The sequence below is a fragment of the Teleopsis dalmanni genome, chromosome 2 (genome assembly GCF_002237135.1).
Source record: "Teleopsis dalmanni isolate 2A chromosome 2, ASM223713v2, whole genome shotgun sequence".
Classification (NCBI taxonomy): Eukaryota; Metazoa; Arthropoda; class Insecta; order Diptera; family Diopsidae; genus Teleopsis; species Teleopsis dalmanni.
In genome coordinates, this window is record NC_051847.1 from 91,503,982 (window position 1) to 91,524,601 (window position 20,620).

The 20,620-nt window shown below is 29.8% G+C and overlaps 3 protein-coding genes across 5 annotated transcripts in view; all 3 read right to left on the reverse strand.

The window, feature by feature from the left end:
* Positions 1–3,814: 3,814 nt before the first annotated feature.
* On the reverse strand, positions 3,815–5,600 carry LOC119675066 (putative inorganic phosphate cotransporter). The gene is made up of 4 exons (XM_038086252.1): positions 5,490–5,600; positions 5,285–5,424; positions 4,045–5,118; positions 3,815–3,982 (listed from the first exon to the last, which is right to left on the reverse strand). Exons 1-4 carry the CDS (start codon positions 5,524–5,526, stop codon positions 3,815–3,817), a joined length of 1,419 nt encoding a protein of 472 aa, XP_037942180.1. The 5' UTR covers positions 5,527–5,600.
* Positions 5,601–6,344: 744 nt separating this feature from the next.
* Positions 6,345–8,202, reverse strand: LOC119681243 (putative inorganic phosphate cotransporter). Its single transcript, XM_038094373.1, has 4 exons — positions 8,141–8,202; positions 7,943–8,079; positions 6,818–7,888; positions 6,345–6,550 (listed from the first exon to the last, which is right to left on the reverse strand). Exons 1-4 carry the CDS (start codon positions 8,175–8,177, stop codon positions 6,386–6,388), a joined length of 1,410 nt encoding a protein of 469 aa, XP_037950301.1. The 5' UTR covers positions 8,178–8,202; the 3' UTR covers positions 6,345–6,385.
* A 3,433-nt stretch (positions 8,203–11,635) lies between these two features.
* Positions 11,636–20,620, reverse strand: part of LOC119678253 (putative inorganic phosphate cotransporter) — a 58,354-nt gene continuing 49,369 nt past the window's right edge. For 2 of the 3 annotated variants that reach the window (XM_038089984.1, XM_038089983.1), the window contains exons 2-4: positions 13,344–13,480; positions 12,200–13,279; positions 11,636–12,127 (exon numbers count right to left, since the gene is read on the reverse strand). In XM_038089984.1, the coding sequence (XP_037945912.1) occupies positions 11,957–12,127; positions 12,200–13,279; positions 13,344–13,480 (1,388 nt within the window). In that variant the 3' untranslated portion in view covers positions 11,636–11,956. Of the gene's footprint in view, positions 12,128–12,199; positions 13,280–13,343; positions 13,481–19,538; positions 19,709–20,620 lie in introns of those variants that run through there. The other variant, XM_038089985.1, reaches the window with a different exon arrangement.

Below are 20,620 nucleotides of genomic sequence, written 5' to 3' on the forward strand. Positions count from 1 at the left end.
ATAAACCACATGGTGGAATACTTTCAGAAATGGAAGATTAAAATTAACAATGACAAAACCAATGCTATATTCATAACTCGTAAGAGAAGGCAGCATTCTCCAATAGTGAGCGTCGTTGACATGGAGATACGGTGGGAGGAAAACATAAAGTATCTGGAAGTCACATTTGACAAACAGCTCAATTGGTATAAACGTGTGAAAGGCAAATGGAAAAGCTGTTCTAAAATTTTATATCCTCTAAAGCCGCTATTTAATAATAATCACTTTAACCTCAGAAATAGAAAGTTATAGTAACTTTATATATAATAGTAATAATAGTAACTCAAATAATTTGGCCAGCATTACTGTACATATGTGTTACATACAGCAAAACCTCAAATACAGATACAGATAGCACAAAACCTGGTAAGAAGACTATTTTTGATTCCATGGTATATTAGAACAACAGACATGCTCAGAGATCTAAGGATCGAATCAATAAAAAAAATATATCAAGGACAGAGCCCTAAATTATTTACAAAAGTTGATATACTGCGCAACAAACCTCAAGTCCACCTCAGGACCCACAGGAAGATATGCTGACCTACGATCCAGCATCAGTTAAACGATATATAAACAATATGAATTCCAGTATAGTTAAAGCGTTGTGTGGGGCAGGGATAAGTCCCCAACCCCCAAAAAAGAGTATGATGAGGTATTTTTTTAAAGTCATTATCGTTTTAATGATGTATAAGTTCACTTTTTACTTCACTGCATGGATTTTTCCCCAACAAACCTATACATATCTTTACAACTACATTGGGTACTTTTTTAAGATTCATCAGAATCGAGAAAAAAAACTATTTATTAATAACTAGATTTACTAGATTATTAGATTATTATTTAGAACTAGATTATTAGATAACGAGATTTAAGATTAAGCAATCTTAGTCATTTAAGTAAGCTGCGAATATCACAAACCAATGCAGGAAAGACAAAATATGGCCTAAAAAATTAGATCCAGGGTGTCAGTGCTGTTACCTGATTGTCGCTCACATACTTGATATCTTTCGAATATTTTTTGTATAAATATGAGATTACCGATATTTTAGTTAAGTATTTAAGTGCCAATTTCATAGTGATAACTTAAGTCTCAAATTAACTTAACTTTTTATCTCAATTATCAGATTAGTACTTCATTCAATTTAATTGTTAATTGCAAACAAAATAATTCTAAAAAAAATAATCTTAAATCTTTTCAATCTAATCTAATCAAAGTGTTCACAAAACAATACTTAAATAAATATATTTTTAATAGTAAAAAAAAACCAATCACACAAAATTAAGTAGAACATCTCAGCTTAGAACTCAATCTTATTAACAGCGAGAATGTATATATATAGGTAGGTTTTGTATTGAAATGTTCAATCTTACCGGTACTTTTCTTCATTTTCTTTGATTCCATTCCTAATTGTATTCTAATTTTCTTGTTTTTCGCTACATTCGAGTAGAGTTGAGGCTTATTTTAAGCGGGTATTACACATCATACTTGGTACTAGGACTTGGTGCGTTGAAATGGAAATTTGTGTCAAGTCTCAGGTGTAATAGCAATATTAGCAGGAATGACGAGCAGACTGATGGAAATCAAATCGGATTTATACAATCGGATTTTAGTCGGCTTACATGCCAATTTCATTTTAACTTTACATACACCATTCAAGTTGATAATGCGAAATAATAATAAGAAGGTTAATTAGCTTCAATCAAACTGAAGCACTAGTGACAATTATAATGATAATACGCTCTTTCAATGAAGAGCATAATGTCAACTAATGAAGCTTAACTAATACCAAATGGTGATAAAAACTCCTAGTTCAGTAATCTCTTCTGGGTATAGATCATAGCCAGACAGTCAAAAAAAAGTGACTACAAGTCTTATATGCTTCTAAATAGACGCAACATATTTTCTCTTCAGCTAGACCCAACTTGTTGTCAATGAACTTAGCTTCATTTTACTGTGGCGGTATGCTTTACCATATATATAACGACTATCCCGCTCTTTAGCTAGGCGGTTTTCGGAAGAGACGGGCGAGTTGCGAATTTTTTCAATTACAAATCACTTTTCTATTAGAGTTTCAATGGTAGACATAGTAAGCTATTTATTTTAAATGAATTATTAAAAATTACAACTTAGTAAGATAACGAAGGGTATCTAAGAGGTAGCATAGATGTGTGAAGAGTACTTAAGTAAGTTAGTAAGTTTCATTTACATATAGTACTGAAAATATTTTCAATGTCTAATTTTATTACGCTAGAGATAATGTTAAGGATTTTGCGTTTTAACATCAACTGTCTGTGTTCTTTTTTTAACTGTTAATCGTAGCGTAAATTTCTCTTTATGATTATTTATTTATTTTACTTTTCTTGTACTTAATTTAGTTAAGATTCCGTTACATATCACGATAACGCACTGCACTGGTAGCTAAAGAATTTCACAAAACACTTTTTACTTGCATTAGACACTAGGCATTTTAGAACTGTGATAAAATAGTATTTGTATTTTAATAAATTACAGAAGCATCTTGACTATGACGCTGGGAAAAAACGTAATGGAAAATTATAAGTCGTCAAGAAATGTTTGCAAAGTACTTATCTCCAATGGATTGCCACATATGCATAAACCACATCACACCGGTAATAATCACACATCGGCTGTAGTTGAAATTTTTCTTATTTTTATTCCATTCCCGTATTTACAAAACCAACTTTACACAGCGGAAATATTTATTTTATATTAAAAATTATAAGCACACTTAGCCTCCCTCTGATATATTCACACTGAAATTCTATATTCTGAGAAGAAATTTTACTCAGTCCTTATCTTTAGTATCTTTAGCGATTAAGGCGTTTCTGTTCTTAGTGCATTGAAGTTGTTGAATTTATTTATAAATTAATTCAGTTTTGATTACATTTTTATAATTAAATTAATATTATTTTTATAATAATAACGTAATAGCCTACTGACCGAGTGCCCACAAAATGTTGAATGTGATGGTGTAATCGTAAGGAAGTAATTTAGTAGCAGTGAATATCCTTTTGTTAATAATTTTTACGATATTGAAATAAAGTAGGCTCTTAATTAAATAAATAGCTGATATAATGAATCCTATAAATAAAGAACTTCATTGTGCTACGTATTAACAACCAAATAATTTATTTTTGATGATTGCTTTATATAAACAATTGTCTTGAGTTCATCATCTACTGGAGACTGTCATCTTAACTATAATGTATATAAAAGAACAGCTTTCATCACGATTTTAAAATAGGTTATCATTATCTTATACCATACGTAAAGCAGGAAGAGAATTCGTTCTTCTATCCACTTCAACTAACTAACTATATAGAGCAGTGTTTCTCAACTCAAATATATCGTAACAGATTGAAAAAATATTCATTCAGTTTTCGGAAGACCAGTAGCAATATCCTCTACAGTCTAGCTTTGGGGTTACTCATTTATAGAGAACCTAAATATTATTGATAATATAAATATGTCGAAATCATATGAATAAAATTTATATTGATTTTGTACCTATAAAATACATTATATTATTATATATAAATTATATAAATAAACTATATTAGGATTAATATAAATTATTGTAAACATAACAATAATAAAATAATGACTGATTTCCATAATACTAAAAATAAATCACACAAAAACTTGGATATATCCACAAAAAAGGATATATAGACATACATACATAATATCTATAAGTAACATTTTTGCAAATTTGGATTATTATTATTATTAATAAATAATACTTAAGTTTCACTGTAGTTCAACATTGTTATTGTTGTTTTTTTTCAGATCTTGAGATGTAGAAAGATCATTCCATATTTGTATATTTGTTTTGCCGAAAATTATAAACAATAAATTGCCAATGAAATAAAGGAAAGCGGCAATGAAAAATACTATGGACCACTGCACTGGATTTTTCTACAATACAAATTTTATTAAAACATTAAAAAAAAAAAAATTAAAATTAATTTCAAACTAACCTCATCAGTTACAATGAATCCCACAGCCAATGGAGCTAGGAAACTCATTATATTGGCTGCACAATTGGTGATTCCCATTAAAACGCCTGCAAAATTAGGTGACAAATCGATATGATTGACCTTAAAACCCAAAAAGGTAGCCGAATTAACGCCAACAGTAATTGTAAGCAAGACAACCGCCAGAGAAGTTTGTCCTGGTTTAAGATAACCTAAACAAATCAAAGTGACTACAGGTACCCACTGACCAATAGTGTTGAAAAGTTTTCGATTCACTGACGTTGAAATATATTTGCGTTTTCCGCAGATCATAGCAATAATTCCGAAAACATAGCTGAGCAACATCATCACCAGATACGGCAGTGCTGATAAAAGTGCATTGCTCTTAATATTCATGCCAAGTACATTTTTCATATATGTTGGTATCTCAATCAATAATGTCCAAAAGCCCCAGTTGTGTGTGCAATGCACCAAACAGAGTACCAAAAATGGTAAAGATGTAAATATTTTACTCCATGGAATGGGAAGCAATTTTTTTGGTTCATCTTCATTTCTACCCAATGAACTTTCAATCAAGTTTTTCTCCTCAGCACTTATTGATTTGCATTCGCTAGGCGTACTGGCACCCCATATATACCATATAAATACCCATACTATGCCTGCAGCGCCCGACGCATAAAATATACAAGGCCACCCATAATCTGATGATGCCATAATACCACTCACTGCAAGCATTACAACTGTGCCAAACTGACTACCAGAATAACAGATGGCACCTAAAAGTCCACGTTCTTCCAACGGTGCCCATTGAGATATGATTGTATGTGTTGATGGAAAAAACACTCCTTGACTAAGGCCCTGAAAGAAACGTGATGCGCACACTAATTGCCAATTTCCGATCTTAGCAGCCATAGGTGTTAATATTGTAAGTATTGAGGCCATGAGCAAACCATAAACCAGCATGGTTTTACCGCCGAACTTTCGCGCCAATTGACCTGATGGTACTTGCGTGAATACGTAACCCCAGAAAAAACTACTTAAAAGCATAGATTTCGTTTTTTCCGTCCATTGATATGTCTGCAATATAGAAAAAAATTTAATTAAGTTTAGTAGACGATTTACAACATTTATTTTTACAATTATTAAATAATATAAAAATATGTGAATATATGAGTAGTCACATTTTTATTTTTATGACTATAATAAACTGTTAATTACAATCCAATAAAATATATTAACTTACTTCCACTTCCGCTGCGCTTGTGGAGTTGTTATCGGTCATCGCCACAATTGCCATTGAAAAATTTACTCGCATGGCGAATGCAACAGCAAGACCTGTGAATAGCAGAAGACATTGCAGGTGCCTTACGCCTAGAATAGGTGCTGAAATATTTAGATTAGAATTTAGAGGAAAATTTTATTTTTTTGTGACTTTTGTTGTATGTCACCTTTTGTTTCATCTTCGAAGCGTCGATTTTTCAGCATCTTGTGTCTTTGATCTTTCAACACAGATGTCGAATGCAAGGTCTTATCAGAAATCGCTCAGGAGACAGAATACATTAAAGTATGCCTGGCGAGACTTTTTATTAATTTTTAAATGCTGATAACGTACTTCAAATGCTACAGATAGTACACTTATATAGTAACTTAAAATATTTTAATTTTATTTAAGGTATAATTTCATTTTTACGACATCTGTCGTAAACCGTTGACAGATACGCTGGCTAAAGTTTTCTTAATTGCAGTTTTATTCCATAACAAATAAAATAATTGTTGTATAATAATATATTTTTATTATTTCTTTATAAAGTAGCATATTTATTTATATGCACATAACATTTTTTTAAATTTACTATATAAACTTTAAACTTAAATCTATTTTTAACTAGGAAAGTTAAGTTTATGAAGTATAGCGGTTGTGAGAAAGCTATTTTAACTTCATGGCATATAATTATTTTAACTAATAAGTAAGTCTTATATTATAAATTCTTTTGTATATATGAATGAGTTTTTTCGGTATTCTGTAATTTTAAAACTTTATTTAAGATCCACCCAGTTTATCCAATTTCTTTTATTTTTACAGAAATTTAGTATCCGTAATTTAGTATCCGTAATTTAGTATCCGTAATTTAGTGTAGTAATTTAGTATCTTATTTGCAAGACAAAAAAGAAGTTGTTGAAGAGTCGAGTGCTCAATTACTCTCTCTGTGCTTTTTTATAAAAGCGTTTTTATTTTCTTAAACAAGAATAAATAATATAAATTATTAAATAATTGTTTTATAAATTTATACAATTTTCAAATACACATTATTAAATTGTATAAATTCTTTTATCAGCCCAAGATTTAGATTGGTGTTTTTGTTTTATTTGTAGTTTCATTTAACTGAATGGACTCTGGGTTATTCCATGTTTGCACAGTTGCCTTTCCGAACACTATAAACAGAAGATTTCCGATAAAGTAAAATATGGCTGCAATAAAAAATATTATCCGCCATTGACTAGGATTTGTCTGAAATAATACAAAAAATGTTATAGATTATTTTTAGTTTGATTTTAATTCGATTTCATATTAAGTTAAAAACTTTAGTTCACGTTTTAAGTATTTAGTCTAATCTTTTATAAACTTTTTTGTACATTTTAAATTTTTTTAATATAGATATATTACCGCGATTATAACATTACGCTTTATTAAGACTAGTTTAAACTTAAAAAGTAATAATGATAATAATTATATAGTGTTATCTAAACTTTATAAGTTATATTGCTGAAATCTTACCACATCTGTCACAATGAAGCCAACTGTTAATGGTGCCAGCAGACTCATTACATTCGCCGCTAGGTTTGTAATACCCATCATAACACCGGCATAGTTGGGTGATAAATCCATATGATTGACTTGAAAACCATGGAATGTGGCTGCAAATAGACCAACTGTAATCGTAAGTAGCGTTACAGCCAAATTGATATTATCAGCGCCTATATAGCCTAGCATAAATAATGTGATCATTGGTATCCAAAAACCTATCGTATTGAACACTTTCCGACTTGTGGGTATCGTTAAACATTTATATTTGTTTAGTAATTTTGATATACCAGAAAATACAAATCCCAAAAAGAACATAACAGTATATGGCAGTGCTGATAACAGTGCATTACTTTTAATATCCATTCCCAACATATTTTTCAAGTATGAAGGAATTTCAATGAGCAATGTCCAGAATCCCCAATTAGCCGAACAATGCACAATAAATAACATCCAAAAAGGTACCGACGTGAATATACTTAGCCATGGTATATTTTTTATTCCTTTTGGTTGATTTTCTTTAGAGCCTATTGAAGTTTCTATTAATTCCTTTTCCTCTGCCGTTATAGACTTCGATTCTTTCGGTGTGCTGGCGCCCCATATATAATATACCACAACCCAAAGTAGTGAAATAAAACCTGGAATGTAAAATACGCTTGGCCAGCCGTACTTTGAAATTAGGACTCCGCTGGTGGATAACATTACGACTGTGCCAAATTGACTGCCAGAGTAAGATAATGTACCTAAAAGGCCTCGTTCTTCCAAAGGTGCCCACTGCGATAATATAGTGTGACACGTGGGAAATATTACGCCTTGTGAAATTCCTTGCACAATACGTGAAACACATAGTGCCTGCCAATTTCCTATTTTGACTATCCAAGGTGTTAATAAGGTAAGTATTGAGGAGATGAAGATTCCATACAAAAGCATATTCTTGCCACCAAATTTACGTGCAAGTAGTCCGGCCGGGAACTGTGTCAATATATAACCCCAAAAGAAACTGCTGAGAAGCACTGATTTTATTTTTTCATTCCAATCGTAGGTCTGTAAAAAATTAATATCCCTTATTTTTTATCTGGAATTTTATTGTGTACTTACTTTCTCACCCGCTCCTTCAAACTTCTCGTCGGTCATTGCAACTATTGAAATGGAGAGATTTACACGTGTGGCGAATGCCATTGAAACTGCACTGAATAATAGTAAGCATTGGATGTGTCTGACTCCGAGAAATGAAGCTTTCGAAGTAGAAGTCGATTAATAAGTTATTTAGTATCATTATAAGAATATTTAACTTACTCTCAACTTCACCTTCCAAGCGGCGATTCTTAGCCATTTTGTTGCAGTTCTGTGTCACTAACGCTCAATATATCTTCTGATTACATCTCACAGAAATTAAACACATTTTAGCTAAGTTGACTATCTTTTCAGGTGATAAGAATTTAACAGTTAGAACAGAAATTTGGATAATCTTGGTTAATTTATAGCGCAATGACATTGCATTAAGTGATATACTTAGCTCAGTGCTTGTATGTTGGGGGGTCATTGGTTTTGTAGTGCAAATAACTGGATACTTTCGGTATTGCATTATTTGTTAAGTGTTGTTTTTCGTTTGCTAACATATTAGATAAAAAGGATTCTTTTGAATTTATAAATTCATATATATGTAACATAAAATATTATAATCACGTTTTATAAAAGTGATATTTACACCTTAAATAACATACAGTATTTATTTATAATAAATGTACTGGTATATGTATATAATTTATGTGTACCTAAATTTAAATCTAAATGTGAAATTAACAATCTTAGTAACGCAATTAAAATATATTCTCATAATATCTGTAAGTTGGTAACATTGTACTGTATTAACGTACGAAATTTAAGCGCGATCTACACTTCAGTATGTTCACTGAAGTGTAGATCCATCGTTGCGCAAAAGTTTTTGGTAAAGAAATCAACGAAAGTAACCTTCTAAGCACCGTACTCATCTGAGATGGTCTCTTCTGACTTTCTCTTAACAAAAAAATCTAAGATAATCACATCAGGGTAAACGTTTCTAGTTCATTGTGGCCTTCAAATATATTTGTTAAAAGAGTTTAAAGCAACACCTCAATCAGCATATGAAGGTTGACTGTAACGTGGAGTCAAGCGCTGGAGTAATTCTTTCGGACTCGATGCTGCCTATTTCAAAGTTAACATAATTAATTTTGATGGATTGAATATTGAACAATTTCGATTACTTATTATACAATATAAATCTATGAAACATAGCTTTTAAATTTATAGAATGTATAAATTTGTATGTTTTGTATAAATCGTATATAGAACAAGCATATTCTATATAAAAAGTATCCGAAATTGTATAAAAAAACTTACTAAAAATATTCCATTCATAAAAATTTATTTCGTTATTTTTAAAAACAGTCCTCCACTTTCTAGATAAAATATGCTTATAAAATAAAGCTCATAAATCTATATTAATTATCATTTATTTAAGTAGTGACTCGTAGTAGCAGCAATTTCAACTAAGAACTGATTTAGTAGTATTTGAGAAGATACTAGAAAAATATTCAACACGATAATCATAATAAAAACATGCAGACCGGATTACAATTGGCAAGAGCCGATTCCTCTACTTCAAAGAAACTTTCTAGTATTGTTAATTCAATGTTTATCGGTTAATAATATATTCCAGATTTAAAAAAAAAGAGTACAAAATACCTTAGGGTAAATGCGGAGGATCTGAATTCAAAGATGATTTTTTGATTATTAATGCATAATATTAATAATAATTATAATGCGTATAATATCATTAATATTGATGTGTTTCTCAGTTAGTTAGTGATCGCAGTAGTGCCCAACTGCGATCAGTAGTGTTCGAAAAATTTAATAATGATGAAGAAGTTATTATATGATGAAGAAGTTACTATATGACGAAGAAGTGTTATTAAGCACTATTTTAAAAATACTATGAACACACCTTTTAGGAATCGTAAATGAAATGAAAATACGTGTACTCGTATTGGTTTGTATGTATTGTTTATATTATTAATTATTTAGAAACCAACAGAACTAGATATATTTCTAAATAATGTATTTAAAAATGAATGCAGTTATTCAAGCTGCGATAAACTGTGTAGAATAATTAACAAGAATAGCGCAGTTAGCTAAACTAGTCTATTTTTAATTAATAATCATCTAAACTTTTTCTCAACTAAAATAGCTAATGAATTGTTATATACCTTCGTTTTTGCAAAATAATTAATTTTTTTTTTATTTTTACAATTAGAAAAATAAAATATTGCATCACAACCTCAAAATGTATTGTGCCCTCAACATGGATGAAGAGTGATTCTAGACCTTTCTCTATAATAAATAATAGTATCTGCTTTATTCTTTGAATTAACAGTTTATTTTCGAATGTTGTTTATACGTCTAATAGTTTGTTGATCATTTATGCATTAATGTAAGGAAGCTCCACAGCATATGCTTTGCTGTCTCCCCCCTCCCCCCTTCTCTTTTCACAACATATAAATTCAGTCAGAAACAATTATTAGTTTATTTAAGTGCTAGGTATAAATATCATAGAGTTCAGACATTTCTTAATCGACTGAGGTTGCAAGAATATGTTTAATATAATAATAAGTAACTTAATAATAAGTAGGTTCTGTTATCATAATTTTCTTTGTTTTTTTTCTTTCCTTCTAATAACCAGTGAATCTATTTCCTACGTCACAAAAGTGCTTAACATCTATAATTGAAGATCCTGTTCATTTCCTTTCAAGTGCATCAGCTTTTTTTATCAGATTTGAGTGCCTTTATGGCTATCTGAATATCTGACATAAGTAGTTTTTTTGGTTTCGATATGTAAGTTCTAGATTAAAGTGAAGGTACTCATATTGATTACGTGTTGTTTTCATTTATTGCTGGAGATGCTGTGTACGTTATATCGGAATCAAAATTTTCTCTTCTTCCATGATTCTACAGTTAATAATATTAACTAATCCTTCCTTCGAATCACTATCTATAAGTGTCTGATTAACTGCCTTTGTGTGTTCGTGTCAAATGTGTCTATACATATTACCGAAGTTCTTTAATTCTTCATTTTTGTTATTGTAATATGGAATAGCAAATTCCATATTACAAATAGTAATTTTTTTTTCATAGATCTGTAGAAGTTATATTTGTTTTAGAAATGGTTGAAGGCATCACATTTATAGTAGTTCGGTAAAATTGAAAAAACTAAATAACAGCAACGTTTAAAAATAAGGTCCATTATTTAATCGTCAAAGCCAGATTACTTAGTAAAAAAGATCTGGGAAGAATTAATTCACCAACTGGAAAACAAAGTCAAAAATGGTTGTATGTTGCAAAACAAACTTACGTTCTAAGTGGACTCTATAGGTTTGATGGTGGATATGATTTAACAATCACATAGTTCCATTATTATTAAAACTTCTAGGATTTGCAACTTTTTGCGCAGTTAGGAAAGTCAACACAAAATTCATATGACCACAAAAGATCTATTAAATTACTTGACTTTACAACAATAGACTAAGTTTCTATAGCACCGGGTCTCTTGTGAGAAATACGAGTATGTTCGTAAAACCGTTAAAATTCTTAATAATGAGAAGTATAAGTACATTTATTGACCTGCCACTACAACTAACCATTCAACCAAGCCCTAGAAAATTTGATTTTGATCTATAAAATAGTTATAAATTTCGGAAAATTTCATTGATATGGATCTCAATATCTATATCCTACAAGAAATTAAAGCCAGGTCTCTCATGAAAAGAACACTTTAATAAATTCGGTAATAAATTCCATAAGAGGTTCTTAATGTTATATGTTAATAAAATCGTTTTTATTTTATTTTAATCTTATAAATAAGATAAACACTTACATAACTAATAATAATTAAAAATATTTTTACTATAATATGAAAACATTCTAACTTCAACAATTGATGCACATACTCAGACAGCAACAATGAAATGCGATTCAGATCGTGAAATTTAATATAAATAGCAGGCACGTTCGATTCTAAGTTTACAACTGGAGCTCTGATCTCGAACGGTTCAGAAGCTTGAACAAGGTAAGGATGTTCTAATGTTGTGATTCCAATTGTGTTGAGTTACGTTTTCTCGAAAGATGCATTGTTTCAGGATCGTTCCATGGCTGCACATTTGTCTTACCGAATATGATGAACAGAAGATTGCCGAAGAAATAGAAAAATGCAGCAATGAAAAATATAATACGCCATTGATCAGGATTTTTCTATAAAAAGAAAATGGAAATGACATTAAGTTAATAATATTGTCATTATTAATAACAATTATTCAAAATTACCTCGTTTGTCACAATGAAACCGACTATTAATGGAGCAATGATACTCATGATATTGGCTGCACAATTGGTGATGCCCATCAATATGCCTGCGAAATTTGGCGATAAATCAATGTGATTCACTTGGAAGCCGAGGTATGTGGCGGCATTAATACCAACAGTTATCGTTAAAAGCACTATAGCCAAATTTGTTTGGTTAGCAGCAACATAAGCCAAACCAATCAAAGAAATCATAGGAATCCAGTGTCCAATAGAATTGAATAATTTTCGACTAGCCCCAAGTGGTATGCATTGACGTTTGCTTAGCAGAGAAGAAATTGCGGAAAACGCGAAGCTAAGCAAACACATAACCAGATAAGGTAAAGCTGATAACAAAGCATTACTCTTAATATCCATGCCCAATACATTTTTCATGTACGATGGTATTTCCGTTAACAAAGTCCAGAAGCCCCAATTGTGTGTACTATGCACTAATATAAGCACTAAGAAAGGCATTGAAGTGAAGAATTTGCCCCATGGTGTTTTAACGGTTTTCTTGTTATCATCATTCTCAACATTTTGTCCTAGTGAGGTTTCAATCAACTTCTTCTCTTCATTCGAAATTGATTTAAAATCATTTGGTGAGCTTGCGCCCCACAAAATCCAAGCGGCAACCCACACCAAACCAACGGAGCCAGATATATAAAATATGCTAGGCCAGCCAAGTGATGATGAAGCGAGTAGACCACTTGATGCCAACATAATAACTGTGCCGAATTGCGAACCAGCGTAACAATAAGTACCTAAGGTACCACGTTCGTCCACCGGCGCCCATTTTGAAAGTATGGTATGTGTGGAAGGAAACACTACACCTTGACTCAATCCCTGTATAACTCGCAGAGCACATACCAGTTTCCAGTCGCCAATGTCAGCAGCTAACGGTGTCAGTACAGCACCCAATGAGCAAATAAGAATTCCGTAGAGCAACATTACCTTGCCACCAAACTTTCGTGCCAAGCTGCCGGCTGGCACTTGCGTTACAACGTAACCCCAGAAAAAGCTGCTCAGGAGCAGGGATTTCGTTTTTTCCGTCCAATTGTATTCCTTTAAATATAAATGAAAAAATTATTAAATTATTTCTTTAAAATATTTTCATCAAATAACTTACGGTAAAGTCAGGATTTGTTGAATTGCTGTCCGTCATGGCAACAATCGCCACCGATAAGTTCACACGCAGCGCATAGGCCACAGACAAGCCGCAGAAGAGCAAGAAGCATTGCAAATGACGTATGCCAAAGGTCGAATCTGAAATAAATAATTGATTAAAAATATTTTTTATTATTCAATTAGCAACTCAAAATGTTTTCTAGTTCTTTAGTACAATATTTGCCTCCTAAAGTGTTTTGTTTTTTTTTTTTTTGGTGCTTAGAATATTGATTGACTGAACTATATTTGTAAGCGATGCACTTTTCAATCGCGTTGAGCGCTTATCAATCAACGCCGGCGGCTTCGATTTGTTTGCATTCTGTATTTGTTGATGTAAGATTTAATTAAATTATTTAATATAGACACGCTCGGCATAGATTCATGTGATGTAATGCAAAGTAATTTAGGCAAAACAAGTTAAGGTTCAGCGACGTGAGGCTATCTTAGCACTCAGTTTAGACATTAAAACGTAATAAAAAATGTACATAAATATAAAAATAAAGCACTTAAAAATGTTTCGAAAGTATTTTTCCTACACGAGCGTATGACTTCTAATCGAAGCAAAAATATTTACTGTAAACCATATATGCTATATATGTATGTGATAGATCTATAGCACAAAACTAATAAATATGGCGTTTTAAAATTAGTCTACTTCCTGTGTAAACCAATCGAGATCTACGCATAAGTGGTTGACACTTGTTGTCTAGAATTTTATTACCGCAATAAATTAATACAGTACCCTTTCGGTACGTCACTTCGGTGCTGTGCTCAACAGAGAACAACTCAGCAAAGTTGAAAAACAAATTATTAATAATTATAAAAATACGACTTATTAATATATAATTAAATTTTTTTTACATAATCCATTTAACTTTCAATAAATCAAATATATTACAAAGTAAAAACAATATTTTTATAGTTATATTTTTCATTGATATTGACTTAAATATACTCGTATAACATTTTTTTTATTAATCCCAACGTAATCGTTTGTATAGATAATATATAGACAACTAATTTTGCTATCATTACCGTAAGTATATAGATTCAATTGTATTCAAAACGTAATATACTTTACAAAGAGAACTGTTGCTTCTAGTATAAATAGAAGTATATATATACTTTCTTATAGACTGGATAGTATAAAATATCCAGTGGTTAAGTGTTTTATAGTTACTGGAACTTCTAACTTTAGTTCCATATTTTTAATTTAAAATTTTTTAATAATATTTAAAAAAAAAAAACAGTTATAATATACTTAAGATAGTCTAGAAAAGAATATAAGTAGACAGTCTGGAAAAATATAAAAAAACATTTTTTTTAAAAAAAAATAAAAATATGTGGGAAAATAAGTTAAAATAATTATAAGAGAAAATGGTTTCCTGTAAATTTAATATACATATATAAATAATTTACCAATTAATTTAATAATAAGACAAACTGCTTTCAAAAATCATTTTAGTACTTTATCTATGGCTAATATATTAATCACTAGAAAGAAAAATTTTTAAAACTTTTCAACATTCATTTTACGGAAATTCGTTAAGAAAGAAAGTCCATTTTGAAGGATTAAATAACTTCGACAGAGTTGCATTGATCGGTGAGAAATCCAATGACTCTCCTCATGGCACCCTTATTGAACAGACGATATTTTTTTATCATTTTTTGCTATATTTTAAACCGTTCACCCGTTCGAGATTAACTAATTCGAGCAACAAAACTAATTTTTCCAAATTGGGACAGAAATATATTCCAGTAATCGAAAATATATCTTTATGAAGTTACCTGTAGATGACAAATTATAAACCTGTCAGAACTGCTTAATGAATTGGCGAAATTTAAATTTCGAAGCAATTTTCAAAACTCAAAATCCAAGACATAAATTTCAAGTAACGAGATACCTAAAAAATAATGGGAGTACACAATAGTCGAATTAAATTTTATGTAATGCTTGAGACCATTTGAGAAGGTGTCTGCTTCATCAAATAAAAGAAGGAGTATAATATTTATGGAAATTTTCAGAAGAACTGAATTAGTGTTCAAGAAGTAAGGTAGTTAGTTCATAGAGTACTACGGAATAATCATCTCAGCTTAATTAAAACCACTCGGTTAAAGTCTTAAAATTTCAAACTGATAGTAGAATTATTAATGAGAGATATTAGTAGAAATTAATTAATTGTATACTTTATTACTACAAACTCAGATTAAGTAATTGTGGCCTCTTATAAGACAGTATAAAGAGGGTTAAAACCAATTTTAGAGCTTCATTGCTGCTCTAAGCGCTATTTAAAGGAAGATCGGAGTATTCTTCAGTAACTACTCGTAATATGCACTTGGATACAAATCCTTAACATGTTTAATCTACGTTGTGAATGCACGAGATAATAATAAAGCAGACGTTAGGTACTTTCTCTATCTTTCTTAAAGTTACTGTAATAAAAAACATTAAATTTTTAATTATTACATACATAATAAATTAATAGCAGTCTTAGCTTTTCTTTAAAAACAAAGTAATTATCAATAATAATCGGAATTGTTATTTTTCAGTCAATTAATTTAGCCTATTAAAAAGGTTTAAAAGTGTGAGTCACTTTAAGTCTGAAAGCTGACTTAAGCCATGCTTAACCCGTCAACTTTACTGATTTCATTCATAGTTAAACCGGTGTTAAGATCTGAATTAAATTATGACTGTGAGTTTGATACTTAATATTTGGTAATTAATTTTATTAACAATCGTTTTTATAAGAACTAGTAGATACTCGTGTGATAAAAACCGTAGAAATAAAAGAGTCTCAATTGCACAATACTACGAAGATCACCCAGATTATTTCAATATAGAGAAAATTTCATTAACTGTAGTCTAAACTCTTACATTGCTAAAAATACTTGAAACACCTATATTTTCTATTTACATTTAAATATTGATAAGCTTAGTTGTTTAAATGTTTATGAAACATTAAATTAAATTCAAAAAAAATAATTTATATAAAAAGTCTTTATTTAACTAATACTTGATTATTCAGTATTGCTCTGGAAAGTCTTCCTCTGTGAGAAAATGAGTCGATGTAATTACTCCTTAAAGTCGTTGTCTCTTCCTTTTGCTTTTAATCTGATTAACACCAGAGAATTGCTGTTCTGATCTAGTAAAAAGCAGTTAACATATAAATTAGAATTTCTCAACATTTGTTAGGTGATCACCTCTTCGACATTTGATTTCCAAGGTCATATAAGTTTCAAAAATGTGTTATTATTCTTATCTTTCTCGAATATTTTATTAATTTTTGTTTACTTCTTGTGTCTTCAATTAATAAGGTTATTTGTTCTTAGAACACTATGGAATGATTTATTTCCACGCTCTTCTAATTGAAAGCGATGAAAGCGATATTTATATTTTTTATATTATTTAATATTTATAAATAGTACTTCATTTCACATGCGCCACTAATCAAACTTTTTTAATAACAAACCTTTGATTGATCCTTAAAGAGATAACGAAACTATTATTTAAAAGAGTCTGGGTCTTTTTTATAAAAAAAAATTATTTATAAAAAAATACCTATATAAAGGTTAATGTGCATCTATATAAAACATGCGATATCTGATAACTTTTTCAGTATTTTGTATGATCTGATGTGATCTGTTGCAGTATTTAATTAAGATTACCAAATTTTTATCTGTTTTTGTATAGTGACCTTTCTTGACGAGATGGTTTGACTTAAACTTTTTGGTATTACTTTTCTCATAATAATTAATAATATATGTAACACAATTTGCAATAAATTAAATGAAGTGCAAAGTAAACATGTTTCATCAGTTTTTTTTTAATACTGATAAGAATTGTTTGTGTTCTGTAATATATTTTCTATATTTAAATGTGATTTTGGTATAAGGAATTTTCCACAACGTTACGACTAACACACATATCTTCGTATAATTCGTGCCTTCGTATTTTTTATGAATTTTTTTTAGCATACTTAACATACGAAAGGACACTGTCTTATTTAATTGGACCAAAGTAATAAGAATACATATATATGTATACTGATAGATTCTATAGTGTAAACATTGTTAATTCTCTAATTAAATAACTGGTTATTAAAGAAACTATAGCAACCACAATATTCACAATACTTAACAATAAAGTTCTGTATGGAGTTAACTGTGTCTCGTCGGATATGTCCCCAGTTGCGGAATCAGGTAATGCTCAGCATTATGCATTGTTAGTCAAATATAAAATGTCACTCGCCACTGCAAATACCGGTAAATACCGGTTTGTAGATGTAATTAGTGATCATATCTCTTAACTAACAAATCGTCATTTAGGCGACAAGCCCTATACTCTAGACACAAATTAAAAAAAAATTAAAGCGTTGTCTGTATACACTTGGAAAAATAATTTGGTTGATTTAACCAGTTTTGAAATAAATTTCAGATCAAATATTCTTACTCGACGCATCATGTTGGTTTAACCACATCTTCTTTACAATATGAGTCTGACAAAATAATCAGGTCAATTTAACTAGAATGTGTAGATGTATATTTTTCTGAGTGTAGGACATCTATATAGTGTTTAAGGGTTTATGTAAATTAACATTTGAAAAATCACGGTCACCTTAAAAATTCTATAAAAAATGACGTTGTTTACATATATATAATTTTAGTAAGTCTGGGTTAAAACATTTTATCATTGCAAACTTGGTAGCCATGGATTAGTGCCATTATATTAAGCTTGGTACTTTACATAGTCCTTTAAAATTTTGCCATGTTTTTGTTGGATATGGTAAAGAAGGATAGTAATAAAATAAACCGAAATTAGTCATTTTTTTAGTATGTAGTTTCTACCTATCAACTGAATTACACCCTATTATATCTTTATAACTTGTTATATGAAGTCAAAAATTAACCAATTAATACAAGGATACTACAAATATCCTTATGTAAGATCCTTGTAGGAATAGAGAAAATATGTAATGAATTAATTCTGTTATAAGTGTTCTTAACAAAAATTTTCGTTTTTTTCTCCACCTATTAGTATCTGATTGGAAATTGCTTTTAAACGTGTAACAGTTAATGAAATTATAGAATTATGACAAAAATTATGTGGTTGTGATATGTTGTCATCATTTATAACATTTCTTAAAATTATTACTAATTATTTAAGGTAAAAGCTATAACCATGGCCACAATGCTCCAATTCTTTAGGTGCCAGTACTCTGTTAATATCTATTGTAGGTAAGGTGAAATCCGTTTCTAAGCCCATAAACCACTTAAAATTTTGACAACATTTCCAAGATAATATTTTCTGACGTATACGATCGTCAGTAAATATCCTCACCGCTGATACCTATTTATGTGTATATGTGTATATATTGTGTATATGGATAATAATATTAAAATGTAATGTTTAGATTTTTTTTCATTCATGAACTACACCTCACTGGACTTATACGTGGACTTGTTAAACAAATAACATTTTGGAAAACATTTTTATTATAAAACTTAAATATTTCCTATCAAAGAATAAATTACATTAAAGTTCTGTGATGAATTCATTTGTTCATACCTGTCTTTCAACTTCATTGAACAGTGCTCTCTATTGAGATACAGATTTGTAGTTAAAAACTTTTGAAATATCTTTAAGCTATTTTAATTATTATTTTTATATTATTCTTCAAATATTATGAACTTAACAAAAAGCATTTAAAAAATATGTAACAAACGCTTTATGGAGTAATTAATTTTTTTTTCAAAATTAACTGAATATTAATGATTTTGTTTGTCACTTTTGATTTTATGGGTATTTTTTTTTATATTTAATATGGAAAGCTTATAAAATATTCAAAGGAAATAAGTACTTATCACTCATTATTTTATTACTGTTAATTTTGTAGGTTATCTTTCCTAACACTGAGTTTGAATATATCATAATGATTTGCAGAATATTTTATTAAAAAATGATTTGATTTAATTACTGTGGCTTTTATTCCGATTTTATATATTTAATCAAATAAAATAGCAGTTTGCCATTTATTTTTATTTTATAATTAAATTAAATTATTTGTATAAAATTATTTTTTAATTTTAAATTTAAAATAAAGTTATTTTTTTATATATCACATATTTTTAAAAAACTTTAAACACATGCACACAATACCTTCAATATCATGTCGTCGATTTTTAGCCATGATCGTAGTTATTAAATTCTTAGAAAAACTTTAATTTGTTATTTTTAAATAAAAATTCTAAATTATTTCGTTGGAACATGTATTTTCCCAAATGAAAATTGTACCTCCTTAACGCTTGAAGTCCATTCACAAACTGATCGATTATTGATAAGTATTACTTCAAGCATCTTTGAATAAATTCGCTTTATCAAATTAAAAATTATTTTTAATACAAAAACATTTGCTGCCTTCCCTCGCATCGCCTTCGCTATCAAACTCACTCGCGTTGAACGCCTACCTACTTGATATCGCATACTTTTGTAATAAGCTATGTCAGATCTCTCGGAGTGCATATAACAGTGCAGGGCACTCGATTGATTTAGTACGTCTGAGCTGATGTTTTCGGATCGATTTGGTTAATCTTGTATTACCAAATTACACTTTACACATATTTACATGCATGACTAAAATAGGTAAGATCATTGCAGCTTTGTAAAAATATTGAGTACTATTGACGTTTAGTTTTCTTTACTACTTACTGACGTTAATGAAGTAAACATTTCTCAGATTTTGTAAACAATAAGATACTTTTAAAATGAGCTCATATACCGGTTCCCGTTAAAAGCGCATTTAACACTTTAACTACACAATGCTGTTCTCAGTATCGAGAAAATAATTAAACCAACGACCCATTGGATTGCATGGCATATTTTACGATTGCATAGCAATCCATAATTAACACTTACACGAGAATAAATTAAACCCGTAGTATTACATTTATAACGTACTTAACCCATTTAAATTTAAAATAAGAATTACAAGTTGATCGATTACAGTACGCCACCAACGCTATTTAAGCCATATTGGAAGAATAATTGAGATAACTATTTCCTTACTTATACGAGCATAATTTTTGCTCTCGAACTTTTGAGTTGAACGGAAAAATTGCGTCTCATTATTTGTTAAGAAAAATAATAGAATATCAAGAGAATGGTACTGTTTATTTCTTTCATGGAATTGTGACAAGATTTATTTTCATAAACAACCTAATAATTGTCAAATATGATTGAAC

Coding starts and splice junctions, on each gene's coding strand:
- LOC119675066 (XM_038086252.1), bottom strand. CDS start 5,526: ATGCTGAAAAATCGACGCTTCGAAGATGAAACAAAAG. Junction 5,425..5,489: donor CTTCGAAGATGAAACAAAAG/GTGACATACAAC, acceptor TAAATATTTCAG/CACCTATTCTAGGCGTAAGG. Junction 3,983..4,044: donor GATTCATTGTAACTGATGAG/GTTAGTTTGAAA, acceptor TTTGTATTGTAG/AAAAATCCAGTGCAGTGGTC.
- LOC119681243 (XM_038094373.1), bottom strand. CDS start 8,177: ATGGCTAAGAATCGCCGCTTGGAAGGTGAAGTTGAGA. Junction 8,080..8,140: donor CTTGGAAGGTGAAGTTGAGA/GTAAGTTAAATA, acceptor CTACTTCGAAAG/CTTCATTTCTCGGAGTCAGA. Junction 7,889..7,942: donor TTGAAGGAGCGGGTGAGAAA/GTAAGTACACAA, acceptor AATTTTTTACAG/ACCTACGATTGGAATGAAAA.